Source organism: Achroia grisella, unplaced genomic scaffold (assembly GCF_030625045.1).
Source record: "Achroia grisella isolate CSIRO2021 unplaced genomic scaffold, CSIRO_AGI_Agris_v1 utg2138, whole genome shotgun sequence".
NCBI lineage: Eukaryota > Metazoa > Arthropoda > Insecta > Lepidoptera > Pyralidae > Achroia > Achroia grisella.
In genome coordinates, this window is record NW_026712712.1 from 377670 (window position 1) to 401949 (window position 24280).

At 31.9% G+C, this 24280-nt stretch overlaps 2 protein-coding genes across 2 annotated transcripts; both read right to left on the bottom strand.

Moving 5' to 3' along the window:
• Nucleotides 1-2084: 2084 nt before the first annotated feature.
• LOC131842164 (serum response factor-binding protein 1-like) lies at nt 2085-3463 on the bottom strand. The gene is made up of 4 exons (XM_059190694.1): nt 3452-3463; nt 3051-3128; nt 2612-2761; nt 2085-2470 (listed from the first exon to the last, which is right to left on the bottom strand). Exons 1-4 carry the CDS (start codon nt 3461-3463, stop codon nt 2177-2179), a joined length of 534 nt encoding a protein of 177 aa, XP_059046677.1. The 3' UTR covers nt 2085-2176.
• A 12524-nt stretch (nt 3464-15987) lies between these two features.
• Nucleotides 15988-20721, bottom strand: LOC131842156 (tetra-peptide repeat homeobox protein 1-like). Its single transcript, XM_059190682.1, has 4 exons — nt 20606-20721; nt 18144-18440; nt 17126-17275; nt 15988-16514 (listed from the first exon to the last, which is right to left on the bottom strand). The coding sequence occupies exons 1-4, from the start codon at nt 20615-20617 to the stop codon at nt 16302-16304; spliced, it is 672 nt and encodes a 223-aa protein (XP_059046665.1). The 5' UTR covers nt 20618-20721; the 3' UTR covers nt 15988-16301.
• Between the last annotated feature and the right edge of the window lie 3559 nt (nt 20722-24280).

Consider the following 24280-nt stretch of genomic DNA (forward strand, 5'->3'; position numbering starts at 1 on the left):
CTCAAAAAATTATTGACCGATTTGTTTGAAATTTGGTGAGGCTTTTCTCTACATTACTACCGGAAGGATAAACCTACAACTTCGGGTATTTTTGATTGATTACTTTTTTTTTTTGGCCAAAATCGTAACTTTTTTTTAAGGCTGATTTTATATTGGATTTTATCCTTTTCTTTTTAATTTTATAGGTTTATCCTTTCCGTTTATATGTCCTGAAATTAAAATTTTTTTTTTTTTGTTTTTCAGATCAATGGTTGATGAGTGACAAATGGAGCAGTTTCGGACCTCGCGTCAGAGGCAGCCTACAAGACATCATGCTGAGCCACCATTTTGAATTAAAAAAAAAAATTTTTTTTTGTAATCTTAAAATGTTTAATAAAGTTGTGTTAAAAGTTCTAAACAATTAAATTATTTTTTCACTGTAAAAAAAATATTAAAAAATGACCGATTTCGAGGCATGTACATGAGTCTCCCCCCTTAAGTTCTAAACTACTACTAACAAAGTAAACATAAAATAGAGTAATAATAAAAGTAACTACCTAATCAAGAAGTGCTACACGAATCAGCTTTAAGAGTGGTCTAACTGTATTTATTTATTTATTTATCCTTTACTGCTATAATATATAAAATAAATGTACATTCGGTGAGCTTAATGCCATATGGCATTCTCTAATTTTTTCTTTTACATATTATAAAAAAAAATGTATTATTTACCAAGTTATCTTATACAACACAGCAATATTCTTTATCCAATTAAGGACATTACATATTGTAAACGCACTAGCAATAGAGGCGAGGAAGAGAGGGAAGCGGGAGGAAGGACATCGACGGTTGAGATTTTTACGCATACCATGCGCGAGCGCAACGTCATTAAATATCATTATGTAATTATCTTTATATCTATACAAAGTAATCAAATCTTAATATATCTTAATTTCAATTAATCATAATCTTCGTACAACCCCGTAATATGTGTATGGGATGTATTACGTTGTGCATCTCATGCAGATCAATTCTACCCCTAAGGAATTTCCTTGAAAATATAATAGAATAGAAGATTGCAGAGATTTAAAAAGCTGAGGCATAGCCGCTTGCGGGCATATGTCATCCTGTAGTATATATATATAAGCTAATCATAATATTATTAATCGATATCCTGTAGCATTAACTAATGATAACATTATTAATCACTTCACACTGTCCCATAGTAATATATATTTAGCACCTAGTATATTATTAGTCTCGAAAGTTATCTAAACTCTCACCTCCTTGGTGTGATATCGATCGATAACTTTCGGGACTAATATGCCATGGAGGTATGATTTTACTTCTTTAATTCAATTAGTTGATGGGATATCTTTTTCATAGTACAGTCGTGTTGTCCTATATCTCAAGATGACTATACATAGGTTCTCATTCTGCATCCGACTTGCCTTACACAGTAAAGTTTTATTTTCTCTAACTAGATCATAGTTGATATAAAATTCTCGTGTAACAATGTTAGTTACCATACTCCTCCGAAATGGTTTTTATGAAATTTTATATGCATATTCCACTGAAAAATTCAGAGAAACGAATTATTCTTTAATAGTGGTTTTAATTTATATATGAGAAAACTACATTTGCGGAGTCACCTAGTATATATTCGTCAACTATAGTCTGCGTGGGTACCTCTATCTACCTGTTTCAGCCATCAAACGGCTTGCTCTGTGAACCCGTTTCAATTGTAGGGTGCAGTTAGGCAGGTGAAATTACAGAAGGTTTTTTAATGAATGATGATAGTATTGAGTACTCGCCAATGCGAACGGTATATGTATACTGGCGGTGTACCAGTGAAGGATGGTAGGATATGACTATCGAGTCAGGTTAGTCAGGTCAGTCCGTCCAATCTGGCAAATTCACCAGATATTAAATTTCATGGTCTTCAAGAAGAGCGCATGGGGAGCTACCGAACAGCGCACATTGTTGACAATGAGGTCACTATCCCATTCCTAACAATACTCTCTTACTCCTTTGCAAAACCCAACGCGCTAAACTTTTTGAAAAATAAAATAAAACATAGATGATAAAATAATTTATTTGCCTTATTAAAATAACACGAACTTGACTGTTAAAAAATACAATGTAAATAAAATAATATTTAGTTATTTACAACTGCTGTGCTGATAAATGTTTTCACTCACCATCCATGGCCAACAGAACCAACCGAGAGATACTTTTGAACGATCGGTTGAGCTACAGTTTGGACGACTGGTTGTTGGATAATGGGTGCTTGAACAACTGGCTGCTGAATGACTGGAGCTTGTACTACCGGTTGAGCGACGGTTTGCACAATGGGTTGAGATACAACAGGAGCTTGCACAATTTGTTGGGATACAACAGGAGTTTGTACAATTGGTTGAGATACTACTGGACCATGCACTACGGGTGCGGCGTGGACCACTGGCTGGGCTACCGACACCGGATGGACGACCTGAAATTTATTTATTCTACTTGTATAATAATATTATATAGTTTATAAGCAAAACCAAATAACGTGTGTATTTTAGATTTAGAATTACTACTAGTTTTAGTTAGTAGTTATTCATTAATAAACTATCAAAAAGTTTGTTACCTGTTGAAAAGAGGCATAGCTAGTGGCCGCAGGTTTAGCAATGACCGGAGCAGCATGCACGTAAGGTTGAGCAACCACAGCTGGTTGAGCCACGACAGCCGGTTGAGCCACAGCTACTGTCGGCTGCTGGACGAGACCCACTGACGAATACTATATTTTAATAATAACATAACAAATTAATTAGACAGTAATAGAACGTCATAATAATAATATATATTTTGTGTATTGGAAATATTATAAAAAATATGTAGTATAATTGTAAAAATGCACAGGACAATTATAATATACTCATACAGAAGCAATTTAAAGAATAAAGGCGGTCATATAGATAAAGGCCATCTATTATAAACAACCTGGCAACAATGATAATCTATTCGATTCAAACGGTTGAACAAACTTTCATGCGGTTTTCGGTATATAATATTTTCTACATACTTACAGAAGGGGCACTCCATGGTGACAGAAGTCCACCTGGTCGTGGCTTAGCTGAAGCCACTGCTAGTACAGCTAAAAATATCTGTAACAATAATTATAAACTATCTGAATTACTATCTCGGCACAATTGTAGTTATTTTTTCAGATAAAATATCGAAAATATATTTTTATACTGTGTGGAGAACTTACAAAGTTGTTGCCACCTCTAAGTTATCCAACCTGCATTACGGTTTGACAGGAAATAGCTTACACGCTATTCACCATGTGGCGGGACGTCCTTGATTATGGTTATGTCACCTATGTAACGCTTACCATCAGATAGAATTCCAAAGTACTTGTCATATTATTATATATAAAGTAACGGTTATTCATTTAAAAGAGTTTAATAAAAAAATGTGTACTTACAAGGGAGCGCATGACTTTGGTCCTGCTACTGATGAAGTTGAAATGATGTCTGTCAACTCTAAACAAGCAGGTGCACCTTATATACGTAGTTAATTAGAATTTTCAAATACACTGCCGTTGGTATCGCATAAGTATAAGTAAGTTGACTTCATTTTAAGCGCATTAACTTGGCACTGTGTGACATAGATTATGGAGACTCCTAAATTGGTTATTGGTAAAATCTTACACAGCAACAGATTCTGTAATATAAAATACACTTAATTTTTGTAGTATTTGAAAGAATTCTTACACAGCAACATAATCTTTCATATAAAATAAACTTAGTGTTAGTAATAGTAGTAATGGAAGGAAATAAAGAACAGTTACGATATCCAAAATTACTATACCCAATTGTTACTCAGTCAGGAGAAGATCATTTAGACAAAATATTCTTTTATATGATAGTGTATTTTAGGTCTCTTTTTTTATTGCATATTTATAACCAACTAGCTATGCCCGCGATTTCCTCTGTGGAATAGTGAACTTGACCAAATAAAAAAAAAATCAGTAATCTAACCCAAAAAACCCAAAAAAGTTTCATTATTCTAGTTTCTTAAATGTCAAACTTTCATCCTCTATTTTATTTTACTCCTTTAAGGATAACATTTTTATAAACTTTCTTTTTCTATACAAACTTTCATCTGCCCTTTCAACCCCTTGCAATCCTTTTGTCTGTCTAATCCTTATAAAAAGTAGTGTTCTTTCTCAGAGTAGCTATCTGTGTACCAAATTTCATTTAAAGTAGTTTTGGCGTGAAAGCGAGACAGACAGAGTTACTTTACATTTATAGTACATAAAATTGTTTGTCTATATTTACATTTTTTTTTTTATTTTTTTGTAAATACAGTTTAAAAAATGTTCTGTTATAGCAAGCGGCTCTGTTTATGAGGACGACAATTTTAAAATTAATCTCTGCTATAAATTTTTACTAATTCCCTACCAATATGTATTAAATATTATAATTCACTGATTTATTGAATTGATAGAACATGAATACTAATCAGAATTTTGTTTTAAGACTATTGTGTGCCGGTAGCTATGCAGAGAATCTCTGAGAATATTTAATTATTTAAATATTTTTAATAAGCATTTCATAAATATGGAAAACTTGTAAGCACCTTATACACACATTGCATCATGACATCAAAAGGCATACGTATGCCCATTAAATTTCTTATTCGAATTTAGATCTGCCTTATCTAAGAAATTGATCTAATAAAAAGTTGTAGCTCCTACATATATAATTATTGACTGACATTTAACTGAAATAATACTTGCCATAAACTAATAATTTATCAGAAGGGTGTTCTAACCTTCTTTTTATTCTTCAAGAAAGCAAAGAAACTATTCTTTATATTTTAAACTTTCGTGTTAAATATACGTTATTTAAATTATTAACCAGGTCTTAAGTCAGTCAGCTTGTGACCACGGCTAGTGCAACCTAGCCAAAACCTTTATTTGCCATAAAATTATTCGTGTTAAGACCCGGTTAATAATTTAAATAAAGAAACTATTCGTAATGACCCAAGTGGCGGAAAATGTTAATCGATGCCTATAGATATAAATTCGTGGGTTATCTTAATATATACCATGTCTTCCATAGTTCCCATACATATATTACAACATTTATTTTGGAAATCTGTTTATTACATGTAGGAGTTGGAGCAGAATAACGCGTAGAACAGTCCGACCAGCTCAGGTCAGAAGAGCAAAGTGAATTGATATCTCCACGGAATGGCAGAGTAACCTTACTTTATCGAGAATTTGTTCAAGTTAGAAGGCAATAGCTTCACCTATTTTCAAATGGGTATGCCTTAAATCTTTTATATATATATATTTTCTATTTGTATAGAATTAATTTAGATATATATTAACCCATGCAAGTTTGTGAAACAGTTTCATTAGAGAAGAACTATATAACTTTATTACCTATATTCTTTTTAAAAAATATATTTCACGAAGCACTCAGTATTTTATTACATACTTGTGAGCCCAGTGGTCGACCTAATTAGACCATAATTAATTTAAGATTCAATAAAACTATACACAAATAATATTGAAGAGAATTCTATTCTCAATTTGACCACTAACTTTAACAATAAATAAAATACCTAATATATAATGCGTGTGTGCGTCATATTAATAGTGTGTGTGATGTTTTTTTTCATTGATTTAATGTATTCTTATAAATTATTTTAAAAACATATTATCATTTTTCTTTCCCTTTTGCTTCATGTATATAAATATAACATGAAATTATTATTCTTCTAGACGTTTTTATATTAATTGTCCGACTTTGCTCGAGTCTATATCCATCTTCATAACACAATCGTAAAATTTTAGCTGTTTAGTGGTAGCATACAGACAGTAATTTATAGTATGTATTGTAGTGGCGTAAAAGTACTTAGTTTAGGAATCATGCAGATAGTCGCGGGCACAGTTAGTACAACATAAGGTTCTCTTTATGCGATGCTAATAAGTCATAATCTAAAATTCAAATACGTATCTACTTATGGTATTTAAACCGTATTACTAGTAATGTGTTTTTTGCAATACTCCACCCACTGAGTTTTGTAGATCTGCCCTAGTTAACCAATCATAGGCTACTTTATTTATAGCTAATGTAAGATAATATAAATCTGTACAAAGTACCGAATTAAATCTTTACACAAAAATAGTAAGAAAGCAACATGTGATTAAACGACTAAATCTAAAAATGACCTTGGCTTGTCCAGAACCTACTACCGTTCTGTATTAAAGCTGTGTTAGTAGGTACAAGATCGGGTGAGCAACACGAGTGGTGAGTTTGTTTGTGCAACAGAAAGTGGTCCTTTAAACCTATACCCTTGTCACAAGTCTGCTCGAATCTCTGATCTGTTCGAAGTTTATCTCCCTGTTATACAATAGACCAAACATACGGTAAATCCATAGAAAGCTAACAAGTTCATAGATAGTACGAAATATGTTAGTTTAGTATCAGTCAAAACAGAGGAGAAGGTGATTGTTAGTAATTGGGACTAGTGGATCCATTGCTAGTATTGTAAAATACCCGGTCGACCTCCACGCAGTGTCTCCTGGAAACCATTGTAGTTAGTTCATAAATATAATTTCCTTAGATGTCTTGTGCAAAATATCTATTTCTGTGTGAAATAATTAAATATTTTATTTCTATGAAAGTTGATCTCCAGTACATGTTTTGGTTTAAAAGATAGGACATGAATTAAAAGATAAGATTCATCACATAATGGCAACACACGCGAATTTGTGACATGACATCACCTCTCTGGGGGTTCAACTAAATTAGACTCGGTTGCCACTTAATAGGTGAGTCCTGTTTTTAACGATAAAATTTTTTTCCAAATTAAGTTGCAATATAATACGCGGTTGTTCAATAGTTATCGAAATGTAAGTAAAAACAAATCTTTGTAAAACTCAAGCTTTTGTATTTGTTGTTACATCTTCATCTGCGTCATATATATCATCGTCTCATCCATTGCTGAAAAATTTGTTGCGTAATTTAATAGACATATGTGAACAGACAGTGGCGGCAAGTACGTGGTTGCGGTCAACTAACTCTTGTTTATTCAGACATGAGTCATCATTGTAAGTTTTATATAGGGCATGAATGGACGATCGATGGGGTATTAAAGTTGCATAAATATCGATTAGGACAACCGATAACGACCTGTAGACATAATATCTATATACGTATAGGTATGTCACGCGACCGACACATACAGTAAACTCGGCCATTAATATTGTCGTGTTGGATATCTATGTTTGAGGTTAATTGACGGGCCGTATCGTTGAAGATTAATACTAACACATTTTATTTTATTTATAACACCCCTCTATGCCCAATCTGTTGGAACTAGACATGGTATATGCAGAGTTCCTTCCGCGGTAAAATGCAGTGACCAACACTTTAATACCGTTCTCCATTCAGACCAAAAGTGTTAAAGATGAGAAACTGTCGCATTTATAATGTCAATATGATGAAAAAAACGTATTTTGGTATATGTAGCACATATCACACACGCTTTGATTAGTTTGAGACTTTTTATGGATACTAATTAAATGTGTCCTAGTGGAGAATGATAATATGATAATGCTGTTAGGTCAGTTAGCCCATGACGCATTTCACTAAGTTTGTGACAAGATAACATTGTGTTGTGTTGTTTGGGGTTATTAATGTCATCAATGAGTCATCGATCATGATGGGTTTATTGAGTGTAACCTAAAAAAGTGGTAACTAAGTCTGGTTCGGCTAACAGTTAGGCGCATTGTACACCGTGTGTTCACCACTGCGCTATCGGCCCAAGAATGGTCGTTACTGAACATTTATACTACAAATTGTCATGGCATCACTAAGTCTAGTTAATTGCACTACGCCAATAATTTTGTTTGAGCTGTAAATTGACACTACCTCTGTCTACCTCAGAGTAGTAATATAATATCCCAGGACAATTCACATAGCACCATCTAATCCCATACTAAATAGAGCTTGTGTTATGAATACTAGACAACTGATACTTAGATATTTTTTTGGAATATACATAGAAAACACTAAGCAGTATTAGTCTAGTGTATAATATACTATTACACAAACAACCATATGGGATGAGAATGAATAGATTATTATACCAGATGAGGTAGTCAGAGGTATAGTCAACTGGAATGAATGAATTCTTAATATGTCTACATTTCGCTGAGCATATTTCAATTCAACGTGGTAGTTAACAGGGGTTGAGCGAACGAAACGAAATAATAAAATAAACAAATATTGTTTTTTAACACAAGATAGAAAGGTAGAAACTCTTTTATTAATTAAATTTGCATAAATAGAAAGATGATATCTGAAACGAAGTCCGTTTCACTTCAGAGACTTATTATACATAGATTTATATAGACATTAATATATTGAGATCACAATGGTGTACCATAAATGTGTCAGAACCTTTTTAGGTATGTGGTATACATTAATTTTAAATCATGTTAAGCAACTGTTGACATATCCCTAATATACAGAAAACCTCGTATCGAATTTATCCATTACATACTGAAAGTGTTCATCGAATGACCTAAATGACCTAGTAATGATAATGACTAATAGCTGAACAATTGATGTGACGTTAGATTTATCACCCTTAAATGGATTAGGAAGGACACAGAATACATTGTACTGTATTTAAATATTAATTTAAATAAAAAGCTACTTCGCGTTTCACATTTAATTTCGCCATTCCTGTCATTCTACAATACAGACTCCGCTTCTGTAAAATGCATACAGTAAGCGTTATAAACAATCAAAGACTACATATACTCAATCATATTTGAGATATGATTCATTAGCTTCACCGAGCATAATACATTATACTAATTATATAACTAATTAATTAGTCTTCAATAATTTTAAGTGTACTATTTTTAATGTAAATAAAATAGCAAATAAGCTGATGGTAAGTAAAACCACGTGATGGTAAGTGGTAACCGTCTGCTATACATGGACAGAGCTACCGATATCATATTATCACGATACTTAAATTTCCTTTAGTCGGTAGATTTTTTGCTTATTGTACCTGCAATAGTTTAATATATGGATAAGTTAACTACTGCAGATAAAGTAAGCTCCATCCAATAAGTAACCATCTAATACTGTGAACCCATTACAGTTTTTCATGGCTTATTGTTAGTCGACTGGTATTTGGTCAATAGTAAAAAATCGATGTCTCATTATAATTTTGGAATCTAGATCGAATAGGCTGTGTAGGTACTCTGTAATTTTCTACACTTACTACATTAGATATTTAATGGTAGGTACTAGTGGTGATGGAACTGTATAAATATATACCCTTATAAAATGTAGCTTATGCCTAAAAGAAATATACTGTATACCTATGAAAAGTTATCCATATTATTAATTGATTATAAACTTTTTGACTCTGTGATGTAGCGGTTTAGCATACCGTTTTACTTCTGATGGTCGCTGGTCGGTTCGATTCCTCGCACAGTATAAACATTTGTATTCATGTCTATCATTGTTTGAATCGGTCTGGGTATTTTCTATCTATATGTATGTATTTATAAAAAAAGTATTTAAGTATTTATATCAATTGTCTAGTACCCATAACACAAGCTCTGCTTACCGTGGGACTAGATGGTGCTGTGCTAATTGTCCTGGGTTATTTGTTTATTTTGACCAAACAAAATAGCCCATATATTTATCCGACTTTAAAAAATGAGTACCTTCTCAATTGAGAAGTAATTGTTTTAATTTTTTTTCCTTACAATGTCTACATTTATAGACCATGGAAATTTCATCAAAATAAGAATGTTAAGGTAGTTTAGTCGTAATATTTCTAGATTATATGAAGTCGTCATGCTGTTCATGTACATGATCGACAGTTGCAATTTCCATTAAAATGCTAAGCTACGGAACACCGATAATTAAAACGTAACCTTCAACCAATCAGTTTTAATCAAGACGAGTGAACTGATAAACAATTATTAATAGGATAAATTAATAAAAACTGTAAATAATATTGGTAAAAAAATTTGGGTAAGCTATTTAACGTAGAATTATGTAAGTTCAATATTTAGAGACACCAGCGGGTGAATGTATCAACTACTAATGCAAACATTAGCTTACTTTATACTGCCTTTTCTATTGCTTGTTAGTTAGTATCGTAATGTGTAGGTGGCGCTTTATGCATTGTCAATGTTTATTATACTTTCTTCAGACGGGTAAGCACGGATGAAGAGTGTATATATGATGATGGTCATAGGTATCCAGAAGGTCTACATTACATATATATGTATATATATATATATATATGCATGTATGCTCTGTATTTATAATTGATGAATAAAGCATCTATCCTTATCTATCTATCTAAACCTTTTCGAAAAAATTCTTAAAACCCTATTAAAATTGCGTGGTTTAGAAGAAGAGCTCTGGAAAATATACGGGCTGTCGAACACATCGACTTTATTAAATACTACCTATTAGAGAAGTGAAGAAGATATTCATATCATTAATAATAAAATATACGTGAATAATATTTTTTAACTACATCGACTTTAGAATTAAAAACGCGGCACTATTAGAGAAGTTAAGAAGATATTCTACTCATACCTACTATAAGGCAATGAAATAAAATTTTTGTACCGTGAATAATATTTTTTATATTGCTATATTTAGTTTACAATAAAGTTACAATATAAAAATCGCGGCGCTAATCGTTAGAATATAAAAAGCCGATTTTCTACTCGTGTAAGTACTATAGACAAAAGGAATGAATCTAGACATTGTAACCATTGTTTCAGTAGCTGTGCCTTTTGTAAATTACACAATCAAGTATAGTTTAAAAATAAAAATATATTGACGGCCTTGGTAGTTGGTCTAGCAGTTTAGCACCGCCTTACTTCCGGTGGTCGCGGATTCGATTCCTCGCACGGCACAAACATTTGTATTCATGAGTATGATTGTTTGTATCGGTCTATATATCAATTTACGAAGAAAAATATATATGTATTTGTATCAGTTATCTAGTACCCATAGTTTTAGCTAGCTTACATAACTTGGGTTTAGATGGCGCTGTGTGAATTGTTCTGATATTATTATTATTGTCTTTTTTGTCTCATTTTCTCAGCTTTTGCTGGTGTTTTACGCTTTGTGGGGTACACCACCATCTAATGAAAAAGTTTTAGTTTTTTTAAATATTTTCAAAAAAACTAAAACCACAGATAACGTAATATTACGTACTAAAACGAAGTTTAGAAATTATAGAGCTAATAGGTAGATCCTTACGAAAACTGATATTTCATACAATTTAGATGTCATCAATTTGGTCGGAGAGTTAATGTAACCTAGATGTATATAATTGCTCTAAATACATAGTTACAAAATAAGTAGATCAAACTTGGATCAATTAAATTATTGATCGAAATTTATATAAGTAGACTAGTCCTGCTCGTGATCGTAGTTGATGTCTACTGATTATAATTAACCGAACAAAATTTACATTATTATACGACCCCTATTATTATTTTATTAATAAATTAAGTATATAACATAGGCGTAAATTGTGTTATAAATCCTAATTGAAACCCTTTTTTTGGGCTTTCTTTATCCTGTCTGTTGAGACAAATTTAACAACATATTTTGTGATAGTTATATTCAAATTTTATTAGTCGTTTTTATGTTAAATCTTAACGCATAAATATGCAATTCTGTATTAGTCACTATATCACGATTTTTTAATGAAAAGAATAAGGAAGGAAAAGATAATTACATTAGTAAATCACATAATTAAATTAAATTTTACATCTTTTTTATAAAATCCTACTAGAATATGGGTAATAAACCTTACACTTAAGCATCTGGACTCTACCTACGTTCCATAATCCCCTCTTAAGCAATATGACAAGTGTAGCAAGGTTTGTTGCGTGTTCGATGCCGGTCACGTTCCAAACAAGTAGCTCTGTTGTGTAAGTTAGTCCTTTGATGACTGTGCTAATGTAATAATGATTCTATTTTATAATCCCTGTAACACTATTAATAATTGTTATGTGATTTATAGCCACTCAATATGTTTGCAACCTACAGGCATGAAATAACTTTTATTATTTTGCTAACCAAATTAGATTAGAGAGGGTGGGTCGAAAATTTAGTAAAATAGTTGTTACCTGTATTTTATCTGTTTCTTAGATTACTTACAATATTTACTTCAGATCCTTTTACAAGATTAGCCGTGAAAAGGAAACAATCAAACAGACAGACATAGATATACTTTTGCATTTATAATATTTTTTTCCACTTTGGACAATTCACATATGGCAGAACAAAAAGATATATTGAAATACTTTTTTTTTTAGATATTGTACATAAATAAATGGACTGTTTGGAAATCGAAGCATTTGTTTGTAAGTTAGTTTTTTCTTCAAATTTTTGTTTTAAATAAATGTTTTCATAAAAGTCTAATTTTGAAACTGAATTCTTTAAGATCATTTGAACAAATACTACATTAGTATTACATTACTTTTAAAGAAAAATAGCCATATCCTCCTTATTCTCTATATGACTAACTTAAGAGTGGTTCTGCTGATTAGAAAATGAATAGTTAGAACTAAAGAAAAAGTTACAGATGTACATGTTACAGGAGCCATGAGCACCACGCCGGGAGCAGCTCTAGACGCATTATTGGACTTGACGCCCCTTCCTCTATTCATACAGGAAAAGGCGAAAGCCAATATGCTCAGAATAAGTTCCCAAAGGAGGATATCTTGGCATTCCCTGGCCATAAAATCTATACAAGACTCGATTATGAATGATCCTATTCTGGGAATGCCTGAAGACAATATGGCACCAGAGTGTAACTTTGTACAATATTACAAAATCGAAATATCTGGAAGAGACGAATGGCAAAATAACCATACACCGTCTCACTCAGAGCATGACCTAGTCTGGTTTACAGACGGGTCCAAAATAGGAGATGATGTAGGATGTGGAATATGTGGTGTAAAACCCAAAATCTGCAACTATATAGGCTTAGGAAAATACGCCTCAATCTTTCAGGCAGAGACTTACGCCTTAATTAGATGTCTGGAAGTAATCCTAAGCCTCAACTACATCAATCAGAACATATACATTTATTCGGACAGTCAAGCTGCTCTACTAGCACTTAACTCGTACGAAATCCGTTCTAAACTTATTAGAAACTGTATCCTGCTACTAAATGAAGTAGGAAGCAGAAATAATATTATACTGAGATGGGTCCCCGGGCATTCAAATATTGAAGGCAATGAGAATGCCGACCATCTGGCAAAGTTAGGGGCAAAAACCGTCCAACTGGGCCCCGAACCCTTCTGTGGTGTCCCTCAATTCTTGTCCCTGACGGGTCTAGGTAGCGAACTCTGAAAAGGGCGAGCACAATAGATCTATGTAGGTCGCAGTGCTACAGGTGCTACACATCTGACAATAGCCCAAACAACCCAATAAAAAAAAAAAAAAATACAGATGAAAATATAATATATTTCAAGTATATATGATTATTAATTATTGATTTTTTGTTATAGACTTTTAACCAAAATTCTACTTGATAAGTCTATTATCAAGTAGAATTTTGGTTCACAAAAAAAAACTATTGAGAATATTTTTTAAGAGATAAATGGTGAGGGTCAAATTTATAAATATAACCGCTTAACTTTCCAATGGTCGCGGGTTCGAGTGCTCTTACAGATGGCGCTGTGTGAATGGTTCAGAGTTATTATTATTATTATATAAATTACATGATAATATTCATTTGAATAAATATTACTATAAAAATATTTAATAAATTAAAACTAAAATATCTGTGAAATCATTTATATCTACAAAATATTGCCCGAATTTTAAGCAAAAACAAAATTTTTATTTACATTACAAATATATGATATTTGAATATTATTTTTAAGTTAGATTTAGAAGACTCTGGTAGTTTGTTGTAAAACCTTACGCAATTGCCATAAAACGAATTACTCACTTTAGTTAAACGATTGGTTAGACTAAATATTCAGAATATATGCTATTTTATACTGGTAAACATAGTCCGGATGCAGAGTTATGCAAACCCGATCCCGTACCATTTGTGGGCTGACCACTTTCTATGATGCGGATGTGACGTGACTACAAACTGTTGACAACCTCTGTGCAGATTATGAGTCATGTGTATAGATATATACACATGACTCAATATTATAAAGAAGTTATAAGTTTGAATGTTCAGGGTAATCTCCGGAATTAATGATCCGATTTTGAGAATTATTAGATTAATGGATAATACATTTGACTAGGAAGGCTATATATAACGTCACGCTACAACCTTATGAGCGGAGGCAAATGGCAAAGACTATGTACTATTGTGGATGTATTAAATATTATTCGTAATTCAAAACTTGCAAACGTATTTACATCGACTTTTATTTATGGAGTTTCAAAATAAATTTACATAATACGTTTAAGTAATTTGTTCAAGGAATACAATTCGCCATTTTATTAACTTAGTTATTACTTGCAATATATTTCAAATTGAATGAAAATATATATCGTTTAGCAATTCTTTGTGATTTATTTCACAGTTCCGCAGCGACTTATGTATTCACTTCTGTCAAATGGTTCTTGCGTAATTGCAAATCTGCCAGTCTAATTATTTCTAATGAGAATTCATTACAACGGTTTCAATGAAGGAATTATTACTACTACTAGCCTACTAGAATATGATCATGAGGCTTGTGATTGTCTTCAATTTTTTGTTCTATGCATGTACTTCATATTTTAATAATATTCATATTTGAAAATACGTTAAATATTATAAGATTCTTAGATTGTTATTTATTTTATTTATGTCGATTATTGCTTATTTAGTATATAGGTGTTAGGTAGGGTTAGAGTAAAGGATGTCTCAGTTATGAATCAAAACAAGTCAATATAATTCTTCATACATTTTATTACAAAAGGTCGTTCGTAAATAGTTTTTAGTCGACTGCGGTCGAAATAAACTCATATTCATGATCACTAAATATCTACAAATAGAAAAGTCTATATACAAAAGTACACACAGATACCCACACATTTCTCTTCTCACAAAATTTTGAAAGAGATCAATAGGACATGTTTTTATAATATTCTGACTATTGAGATTTTCATGTAGAAAATTATTTTAAATAGGCATGTATAACTAAGCAAATAGGTATTATAAAACAAATATAAAAAGGAAACAAATTTTACAAATAAGGCAAAACTTAAAAAATGCGAAAAAATTTTTTTATCCAAAATACTATATATAAAGAGTTGTATTATTTACTGCGACCATATAAATGTAAATATGTGATATTTACTTTTATATACACACATAGATAGTACTTTTTAATATTATTTGCATATAATTTCTTGTTATAAGTAATTTATTAAAGCTTTTATATTAACAAAGCGTATAAGGTTTGATACTGAACTATATTATATTATTGGTATAATAATAAAATAATGTAGTTTAGTATAAAAACTATACGCTTAAACCCCTTATTCATATAAACTGAAACCTTGTATAAATCCAGTTTTTAATAACATAGGGAGCAAACGAGTTTGAGGCAGTTGAAGGTAAATTGCGGCCTCCCAAGAACATCATAAGGGAAATTGCAGGTTAGATGTCGGCCTATTATGTCACTTTCTTTCTATTAAAAAAAATAGCATGCTGGACAAGTACAAAATAGTACACAATGGATAAAGGAGGTGGTTGATGTTTTTATGAATAAGTGATTTCAATTAGAAGTAGAGCTTCTTGTAAAAATTGATTGCACTTCCCAAATGACACATACCCGTGACTTATATAATAATGGAAGAATAATAACTTCTTGGTCTCAATCATTCTATAACTAATTAACTCTAGATCACATAAGATACGATTGTTTGACTGTGTATAACTTTATGAAAATGCCTATACATGTTTTCACACCATTCGTTTGTTACTAGAGAATTAGGTTAGTGATATAGAATAGTTTCTTACTAATTAAATATACTAATAGCAGAAACTATATATTTCATTAAATTATATAGTCCCTGGTAACCTAAACCCATTACTCCTCTCTCCGCGTCTCCAAACTTAGTAAATTCAGTATAGCATTTCAATGGACTAAAAATAGTCTATGGTGGGCGTAGGTCTTTTAAAAGCCGATTATTAATAATGGCACTAATACCGTACATTCAATGTTTAAATGTACGTGGTGTTTTTAATTTTCGACTTGTAACAAACAAATGAGCTATCCAATTTTGAATTTACCAGATTTTGCCGTGTGCGGATAAGCCTAATCCAGAGAGCCCATGTCCGAGTCCGTGCAAGGAAAGTCCATGGCCTTCGTGGATAAGAGGAGAGGCAATTGCGGGGCTAATTAAAGATTTGATGACAGGCACGGGGACGGGCTGTGCCACTGGAACTGCTACTGGCTTCGGTACAGCGACAGGGTACGGCTGGGGTACGGGAACACCGACCTGGAAATTATAAGAACATCAATGTTATAACAGTACAATATAATAATGACAATGATATAGGTAGGATGATGCATGTAGTGCAAATAAGTCGAAATGTTAAAATTTAATTAAAGTTAAATCTTAATTTCGACAGAGTCCTTTATTTATTATGAAGTTATTAGCGTAAAGACCCGATTAACTGTATTAATGCAGACACTGTAATAGACAATTATATACAGTAATATCTATTATTCATGATTATGTGGAATTTATAAAAGTTTTCTATGGTTAAAATGAAAAAAGAATGGGCTAAAGACATATTTAAAACCAAGGAACCAGAAAAGACTTATATGGAGACAGATGCAAAAAAGTTGATTTTATGAAAGGGGCAGTAAGTACAGTACACAACTGGACTACGATTGCCCAAAACAGGTAGAAACTTAGAAAAAAAAGATTTAGATAGACACGAAAAAATTGGCTGGGAAACAGGTTTATAATAGAATAAATATGAAAATAGAAAATATAAATTAATATCATAAAATTTATAATCAAAAAAGATAAAAGGGCAATTTAAATTAAAGGCATTAAAATATTAAAGGCACTTTCAGTTCTCTTCAAACAACCTAACTTACCTGTTTAATGACCGGTACGGGCACGGCATGAGGAACTGGCACTGGTACGGGCCTGTCGACTGGCACAGCTATGTGCTTCTCCACAGCAACTGGGTATGGTCGTGGCACTGGTACGGCGTAAGGACGATCGACTGGCACTGGGACAGCCACCTGATGTACCAATCAAAATGTGGCAGATAAGCTGAAGGTTAACTGTTACCTATACAGCAATACCGATCAACTCATCGATCATGGTACCCATCATGCAGCCATTCCATTGCAGAGCGCGCAGAGAATTATTTTTTAAATATTGTAAGCCTATATATGTATATTTAGATATATGTAGAATAATTATTATATGTACAACCAATTTAATCAGTCTAAAATAACTACTAACATTAATTGCACGCTAGTAGTTTAATTGACGAATATTTGATTCAATTTAACTTACTGCATCGTTACTTAATTGAGCGCAACTTCGTAAACGCAATGCAAACTACAAAATGAATCTTAGTATCTACCCACGGAAAAGGGACATTACGTACGGTCGAGCGAGTTAATGATCGCACAGCTACATTTTAATATTCTATTAAAACATACTAATGACAACTAATATATCCCAATAATTGGAAAATTTTGTTCTGGACTTGGAACACAATAATGATACTATTAGGTAATCGCTTGTGTCTATCAACACCACACTTCTATTACTTCCGTTACACCTGTCATCTCGTTGTTTGCACTCCATCTGTGTTTAGTATTCCTGAGCTCATATAGAGGGTAACGTGATTTAACTTTCCAGCTTAAGAGTTACCTTTAGATTAAATAATTGTCTACTGCCCTAAGGTTGAATACTAAATTATAAAAAATATTGTTTTTTATAAACACGTATATTATTATTATTAATACAGTAACTAATTTAACATAATAACGGAAACTATTAAAGTAAAGGCTATCTCGGTGAAACTGCGTACTCTATTTTCAAACAGTTGGGTTGTTGGGTCTTTTTAGTAGTTTTCTGTATAACAAAGGAACTAACCTTTACGGGGTATGGAACAGGCCTATCGACGGCAACCGGATATGGGGCAGGCACAGGCACTCCAACATGTTTCGTCACAGTAGTATGCACGTCAGCACCGACTAATTGCGCGGGGCCAACCAATGCGCCATGCCCAAGAGCGATACCCGATCCGAGTCCGTAACCAGACGCCAGGCCAGAGTACCCGTGACCGAGAATAGGTGCACTGGCAGCGTAGTGGCCGACCAGACCACTCCGTTTTTGTATCACTTTACTTGGCTCGGCTAAAACGGATGCTGTCAGGAATAGGATTGCAATCTGAAAACAAAATTAAGTTTATAATAAACGAAAGGATATTTATTTTGATTGTGAAGATGGTATGAAGCACCCGCTTGTGTTATATTCTGGCTGAGATTCATGGGAAGAACATTAAGTCAGGTTAATCAGTTATTACGTCTCCACCAGGGAGAGCATGAAAATCGGTCTGATACGATCTCTGTTAGCTATGAGGTCACTAGAGCTCCTTCATTAAGAATTACAGGGTGTGAACACATTATATCTAAGTCGTCAGAACTGTATGAGGGGTAAGCCGAACTTGCGACCAACCTGCATAAAAAAATTAAAGGTCAAGCAAGAATTGTACTAATTAAAAGCATAAGGATTGTATATACATTTATTGGCCACTTTTATTTTAAATTAAGTATCAAAAGAAACTGAAAATAATTTTCAACTATATTTATAAAGTAACTAGTACAATAGCATCGACGATATTAAAATTTTATTAGATTTTAGACCGCGTTAGTCATACCACAGATAACATAATATTACATAGTCATACTAACGCGGTCTTATCATAGTTTTAAATTTAGAATTTAATTTAAATTTGGAATTGATCTATTAGCATTTTTCAAGATTGATTGAAGTGAAATTGAAATCATATACTGCTTATCGTTGTCCAAACTTTAGGCTGGCACGTAAAGTCTGCATTCATTTATGTAGACAATGCATTCAAAAATACTTTTACCCGTTACGTGTTACGAGTTCATCGTATTGTTTGATATGCAAGGGGTCGCGAAATCGAAATTGTGTTCGTGATATGTGTGCTAAGCAGTCAGTTAGGCAGTATTATGGCTATTATGACACGATTTGTTTATTTTGTACGCAATTAGATGTACAGTCCATTAAATTAAAAAATGCGCTCTTGTACAGTCATATAAATAAATATGTATACATATAATATTTATTATTATTAATTTGTATGATTTCATTAGTAATAATTATATATAATAAACTCGTTTTCATATGCAATTAGTTGGCGAGGGAGCTATAAATATAAATATATAAATTTGTGCTTTAGTCCACAAGATTATGTTTTTATGAAGCTAAATATAAATAAATTTTTTGTAGGTTAATATTATTTGATCCAATACGGGTAATAAGAAGAAAACCTAAAAAGAAATAGATAAGTTGTTTATTGTACAAATTTAAAGTAATTGTTGTGGTAGCATAATTTCATTAGATGATTATTATTTAAACGTACAATGAATTGTTACTAAATTAGAGGTGGTACTTTGGTATCTGGTATATGGTATTTGTTTACATTTTTAGTATCGAAATTTCATATCCTTTCATATCCATCATTATACTTATCGATTAACGAGACTACCATAGTTTATAAGTGGGCATTAGTTGTCTATACATATATGTAAATAAAATTGGAGTGTCTGTTTGTAATACTGAAATAACAGTTTTTTACTACATGCATATGAATATAAATAAGGTACATACATACACCAATTATAACATTTTTTACAATTATTGCCTGTCTGTCTGTTTGTTCCGCCTAATCATTGAAGTGGCTAGACCGATTTAGACGGAACTTTTATTTTAGAAAAATAAAGTGAAATTCCACGCGGACCAAGTTGCGGTTACAGCTAGTAATAAATATATCGGATAGAGGTAGCCTCTGATCCGAGCTAGTAAGAGAGAGTATAACCTTAGTAAACCTTAACACAAAACATTAAACTTAATATTAATTAAGCAAAGTCTAAATTTATAAATTCTCTTTAAACTTTTGGAAGTTTCTATTCATCTTAATTTTAGTGTTGCCTATACGAAATTATAAGAAATTAATAGATTTAAAACGTCTAATTAAACCGCACTTACTGAGTAAAACCTATTTATTAGTTAAGCTCTACTCTTTCGCAGCTGAATTGCTTCTCAAGCTACAATGAATTTAGTCATAATAAATGTAGTTGATACTTGTTTATTGATATCTATTATTGTTATTTAAAACATTTTTTTTATTATCCTTATTTATAAAGTCTATATGTAACAGTTTATTTATTATTCGATATCTATATATAATGACTTAATTGATATTTCTCAAAAATATTCTATTATTGTAATATTTCCTACATAATAATGGTTTATTATCATCTAATAATTTTTAATTTTTTCCAAAATTATTTAAATTCACTTACGTAAACCCTCATATTGCTAAACAATAGCACAGACTGCACTTTACAATGAAACTTATGTATTATATAGAACGGTACACTATAATTATAGTAATATGGAGAATAAAGGACCGTTAACGGTAGCGATCACAGGGTATATGTGACTGAGTTTGTAGGTAACGACTTATATAATGCCGACTGTACCCCACTATGGCGAAGGATTTGACTCACACTTGAATTCGCAACAGATTTGTATACAGTGGGGTAGTGGGTATCTAGGTTGTTCAGGGAAATTGGGATTGTGCTAGAATTATCTTTCTTAGCCTTATCCGTGCGCTAAATGCTAAGTTAACGGTAATGACAATGGTTTTACAGTGTGTTTGGTAATATTTTGTGACCACTAAATAGTATATATTCAGTTAGTTTCGTGTTTTAAACATCATTAAAAAAATATTTACTCCAAGTACAAAAATCTTATACGTGGCAGATAAATGTAGTAGTCATATATACATATAATATAATGAAAAAATATGTTGCTTGTATTGTATTCAAGCTATATTATATTACATAATCAAGTCTTTTATTCAACACTTTTACGAAATTTTAACCTTATATATATTTCTTCCATTGATTATATATACTTCTAATTCATCTATTTAACTCACTTTTTATGTTCAATATTTAAAGTCAATAATATCATCGTCAAGAATTCCTTTTTTTTTAAGTGGCCCCACTGAAAATCAGCGCTACAGTGACATACTGCGACACCAGCTGAGTGGAGGCTCTTTTAGCTCACAACGAAATATATTTTCTTTAATTTTATGAGCATGTAATTTGTATATGTTACATGTAACATGCGTGTTTTATACATTAAATTTACTATGTTTATTTAGAGGTTGCTTCCACATAATTTATATCCTTATTAAGTGTATTTGTTGTACATTAGAGTACGTCGATTTTTTAATTATAGCTTGAGTAGGATATTGTATTTTGACGTATAGTAATGAGTATACAATAAGTATAATATAATACTATTATATATGATATTTATAGTAGCTAATTCTTTCCATCCTCCTCCAACACCACATTTCAAAAAATGATTTAAAATGAAACATGATATAAGTTTTTATTACGTAAAAGGTATTTTTTGTTGTTAAATGCTTTTTTATTAATAATTTTCCTGGTGATTAGACTGCCCAGATATTTGAATGTGTTATAGTTGAGTCAATGAGTATAATATAATATTATTATATATAATATTTATAAGTTATTAATAAAATTGTTGATGTTTTGAAAAAGAAGAAAAATATACAATATTTTATTTCCGTTACAGATTTCTAAATAAATCAATGTATTTTAATAAACATATTTTAATAAACTAATAGTTTATAACATTGCATATTATTAGATTTATCCCATAAGTATTTCCCACGAGGAATACCTGTGGGATAATTAAAAAATAACTCACTTTTAGACAGAAACTCTAATACTGAAATACTATTTGAGGTATATTTAGTTTATATAATATTATTAAATAGACATTTGTACCAGATTCCTATAAAATTCTCATGGTATAATCATGGTGAAAAGTATAAAGCACGTTGGAATTGTTGTTTTGATGTGATATTTACTGTCCTATTGAACTATTGCCATTTTGCACATGGGCATGTTCTTTTGTAGGCCATAACCGGTTCAAATAAGACGTATAATAGAAATCCAATTGTAAACATAAGTTTATTCATTAGTCGTTTAAGAAATATTGATACATATAAACATGTGATATGTATTGATACTTGTAAAACATTACATTAAATCTTTGGTCCTAATTAACTATCAACGTACCACCAAAACTAGAGACTACAAAGCAAAATTTTTTCACAATTATTTTATAATGTAAGCATAAGTAAAATACACATTAATAAAGGTTTATAAAAATCAGTGTCACACAAATAATAAAAAAACAACTTAATTTAAAAAAAGCGACGTGCTATCATTAGTTGTTGATAACATAATTAAAATAAGAATATTCTTACTGACTAATATGACATGCAATATATCGGAATATCATAATAGTCTTAGACGCTGTGAGTTCGGTGATATTACAATTAAGTACTTGTACATAATTTTTCAAAAAAAAAATGTGGGGAGCAGCTCATGTTAGCTAATGAAAACTTAGAAAAATAGTGATGAAACCAGACAAACTATGAAATTCACTGTTTCCTCGGCTTTGATAAAATTACAGTCTCGATAACTCATTGCTGGGAGTCGTCCACGAGTTCTCAAAAAAAGAGTCTCGAGTCTTTATTATAGTCTAACTTAACATTCGATGTGTCTACAGTTTGTGTAGTAGGTGTATTAAAGTCCAATGTGACAAGATGAGAGCTTCACCTCACCTTACACGTTCACCTTTCATGCAAGTTAGCGGTTTGCTTTTAACGAATATTTCATCTACATAAGGATACGTAAATTATATAAATTGGCCGAAAATAAAGTTCGTAGTACTATGTAATATTATGTTATCTGTGGTAGTACTATAGTATGAAAATTATTACCATTTTGCTTGGGTATTGTGAGTTTTTTTATATCAATGGGGACAAACGAGCTTATGGCTGACCTGATAGTGACTGATTACCCATGAGTATTTAGCACCCGCTACACTAGAGGAATTGCAAGTGCGTTGCCGATTTTTAAGAAGGAATTAACTCTTTTATTGAAGTTTTCAATATAGTATCGGTTCGAAAGCATCATTGTTGGAAGGTGATTCCATAGTGTGGTAGTGCGTGGCAAAAAGTTTCTGGAAAAAAGCACTGTAGACTGAAAACACCGCGCCATCCACCAGAAACTAAAATTCTGGCGGGTGGTGCGGTAGTGAAACTCAGCAGCTGGTGTTAATCCAAACAATTCCTCAGAACACTCACCGTGATATGAATTATATTACTATTTATTATAAGGGTAAGTTTGCGAAAATGAATGTTTGTTACTATTTCCCATAGAACATACCGGAAGTATTCAAATGACATTTAGTAAACAGATAGATCTTATCCTAAAAGAGGGTTATTAAGCAATATGTTTTACAGTTAATTTTTATAAAAATTTTAGACGTAGAATCTAATATGTAGGTTCTAATTAACCGAATAACATTCCAACGTGGTGCGTGGTTCTATTCCCGTAACAGGTGGATGCTACCACCTCACTGCAAACGTGGACATTGACGATAAACAAAGAGATAGTAAAGTAATGATATAGAGTAAACACAAAATTGGAAGAGCTATAGCGCGTTAGGTAAATCGGAGAGGCTATATGCATGTAGGTGTTTTGTTCAAAAAACTGTTGAAACAATGATTGAAATTGTGATAGATTGAAGCAGGGTTCGAATCCCTAGCATACCCTCAGATCAAAGTCGTATCCCTCAGGCAGAAGCTGGCCTTTAACCATTCTAAAAATGAGTCTTCTGTACTAGCTAGAAGAACAAAATAATTCTTTGGAGTGCTCTATTGAATCTATATTTGCAATTAACAGTTTCCAATAAATGCACTTCTGTTTCGTAAATCATTAAATTTGTGCGGTATGTAAATGTTGGAAAGATTGCGACAAGACAGGCGAATTGACTTTGTTATTATAGGCTCTAAGGCAGGAAAGGTAGGATGTTTGTCAGACCGGTATTATAGATAGATACCCTTCTTGCGTAATTCCAGTATA

Bases quoted from the DNA above. Each gene is read 5' to 3' on its own strand.
- LOC131842156 (XM_059190682.1), bottom strand. The intron at 17,276-18,143 runs GTTAGTTCCTTT...TTGGTACATCAG, and splicing joins CTGTTCCATACCCCGTAAAG to GTGGCTGTCCCAGTGCCAGT. The intron at 16,515-17,125 runs GTAAGTTAGGTT...TATAATTTCCAG, and splicing joins CCGTACCGGTCATTAAACAG to GTCGGTGTTCCCGTACCCCA.
- LOC131842164 (XM_059190694.1), bottom strand. The intron at 2,762-3,050 runs GTAAGTATGTAG...ATTAAAATATAG, and splicing joins CACCATGGAGTGCCCCTTCT to TATTCGTCAGTGGGTCTCGT. The intron at 2,471-2,611 runs GTAACAAACTTT...AATAAATTTCAG, and splicing joins GCTATGCCTCTTTTCAACAG to GTCGTCCATCCGGTGTCGGT.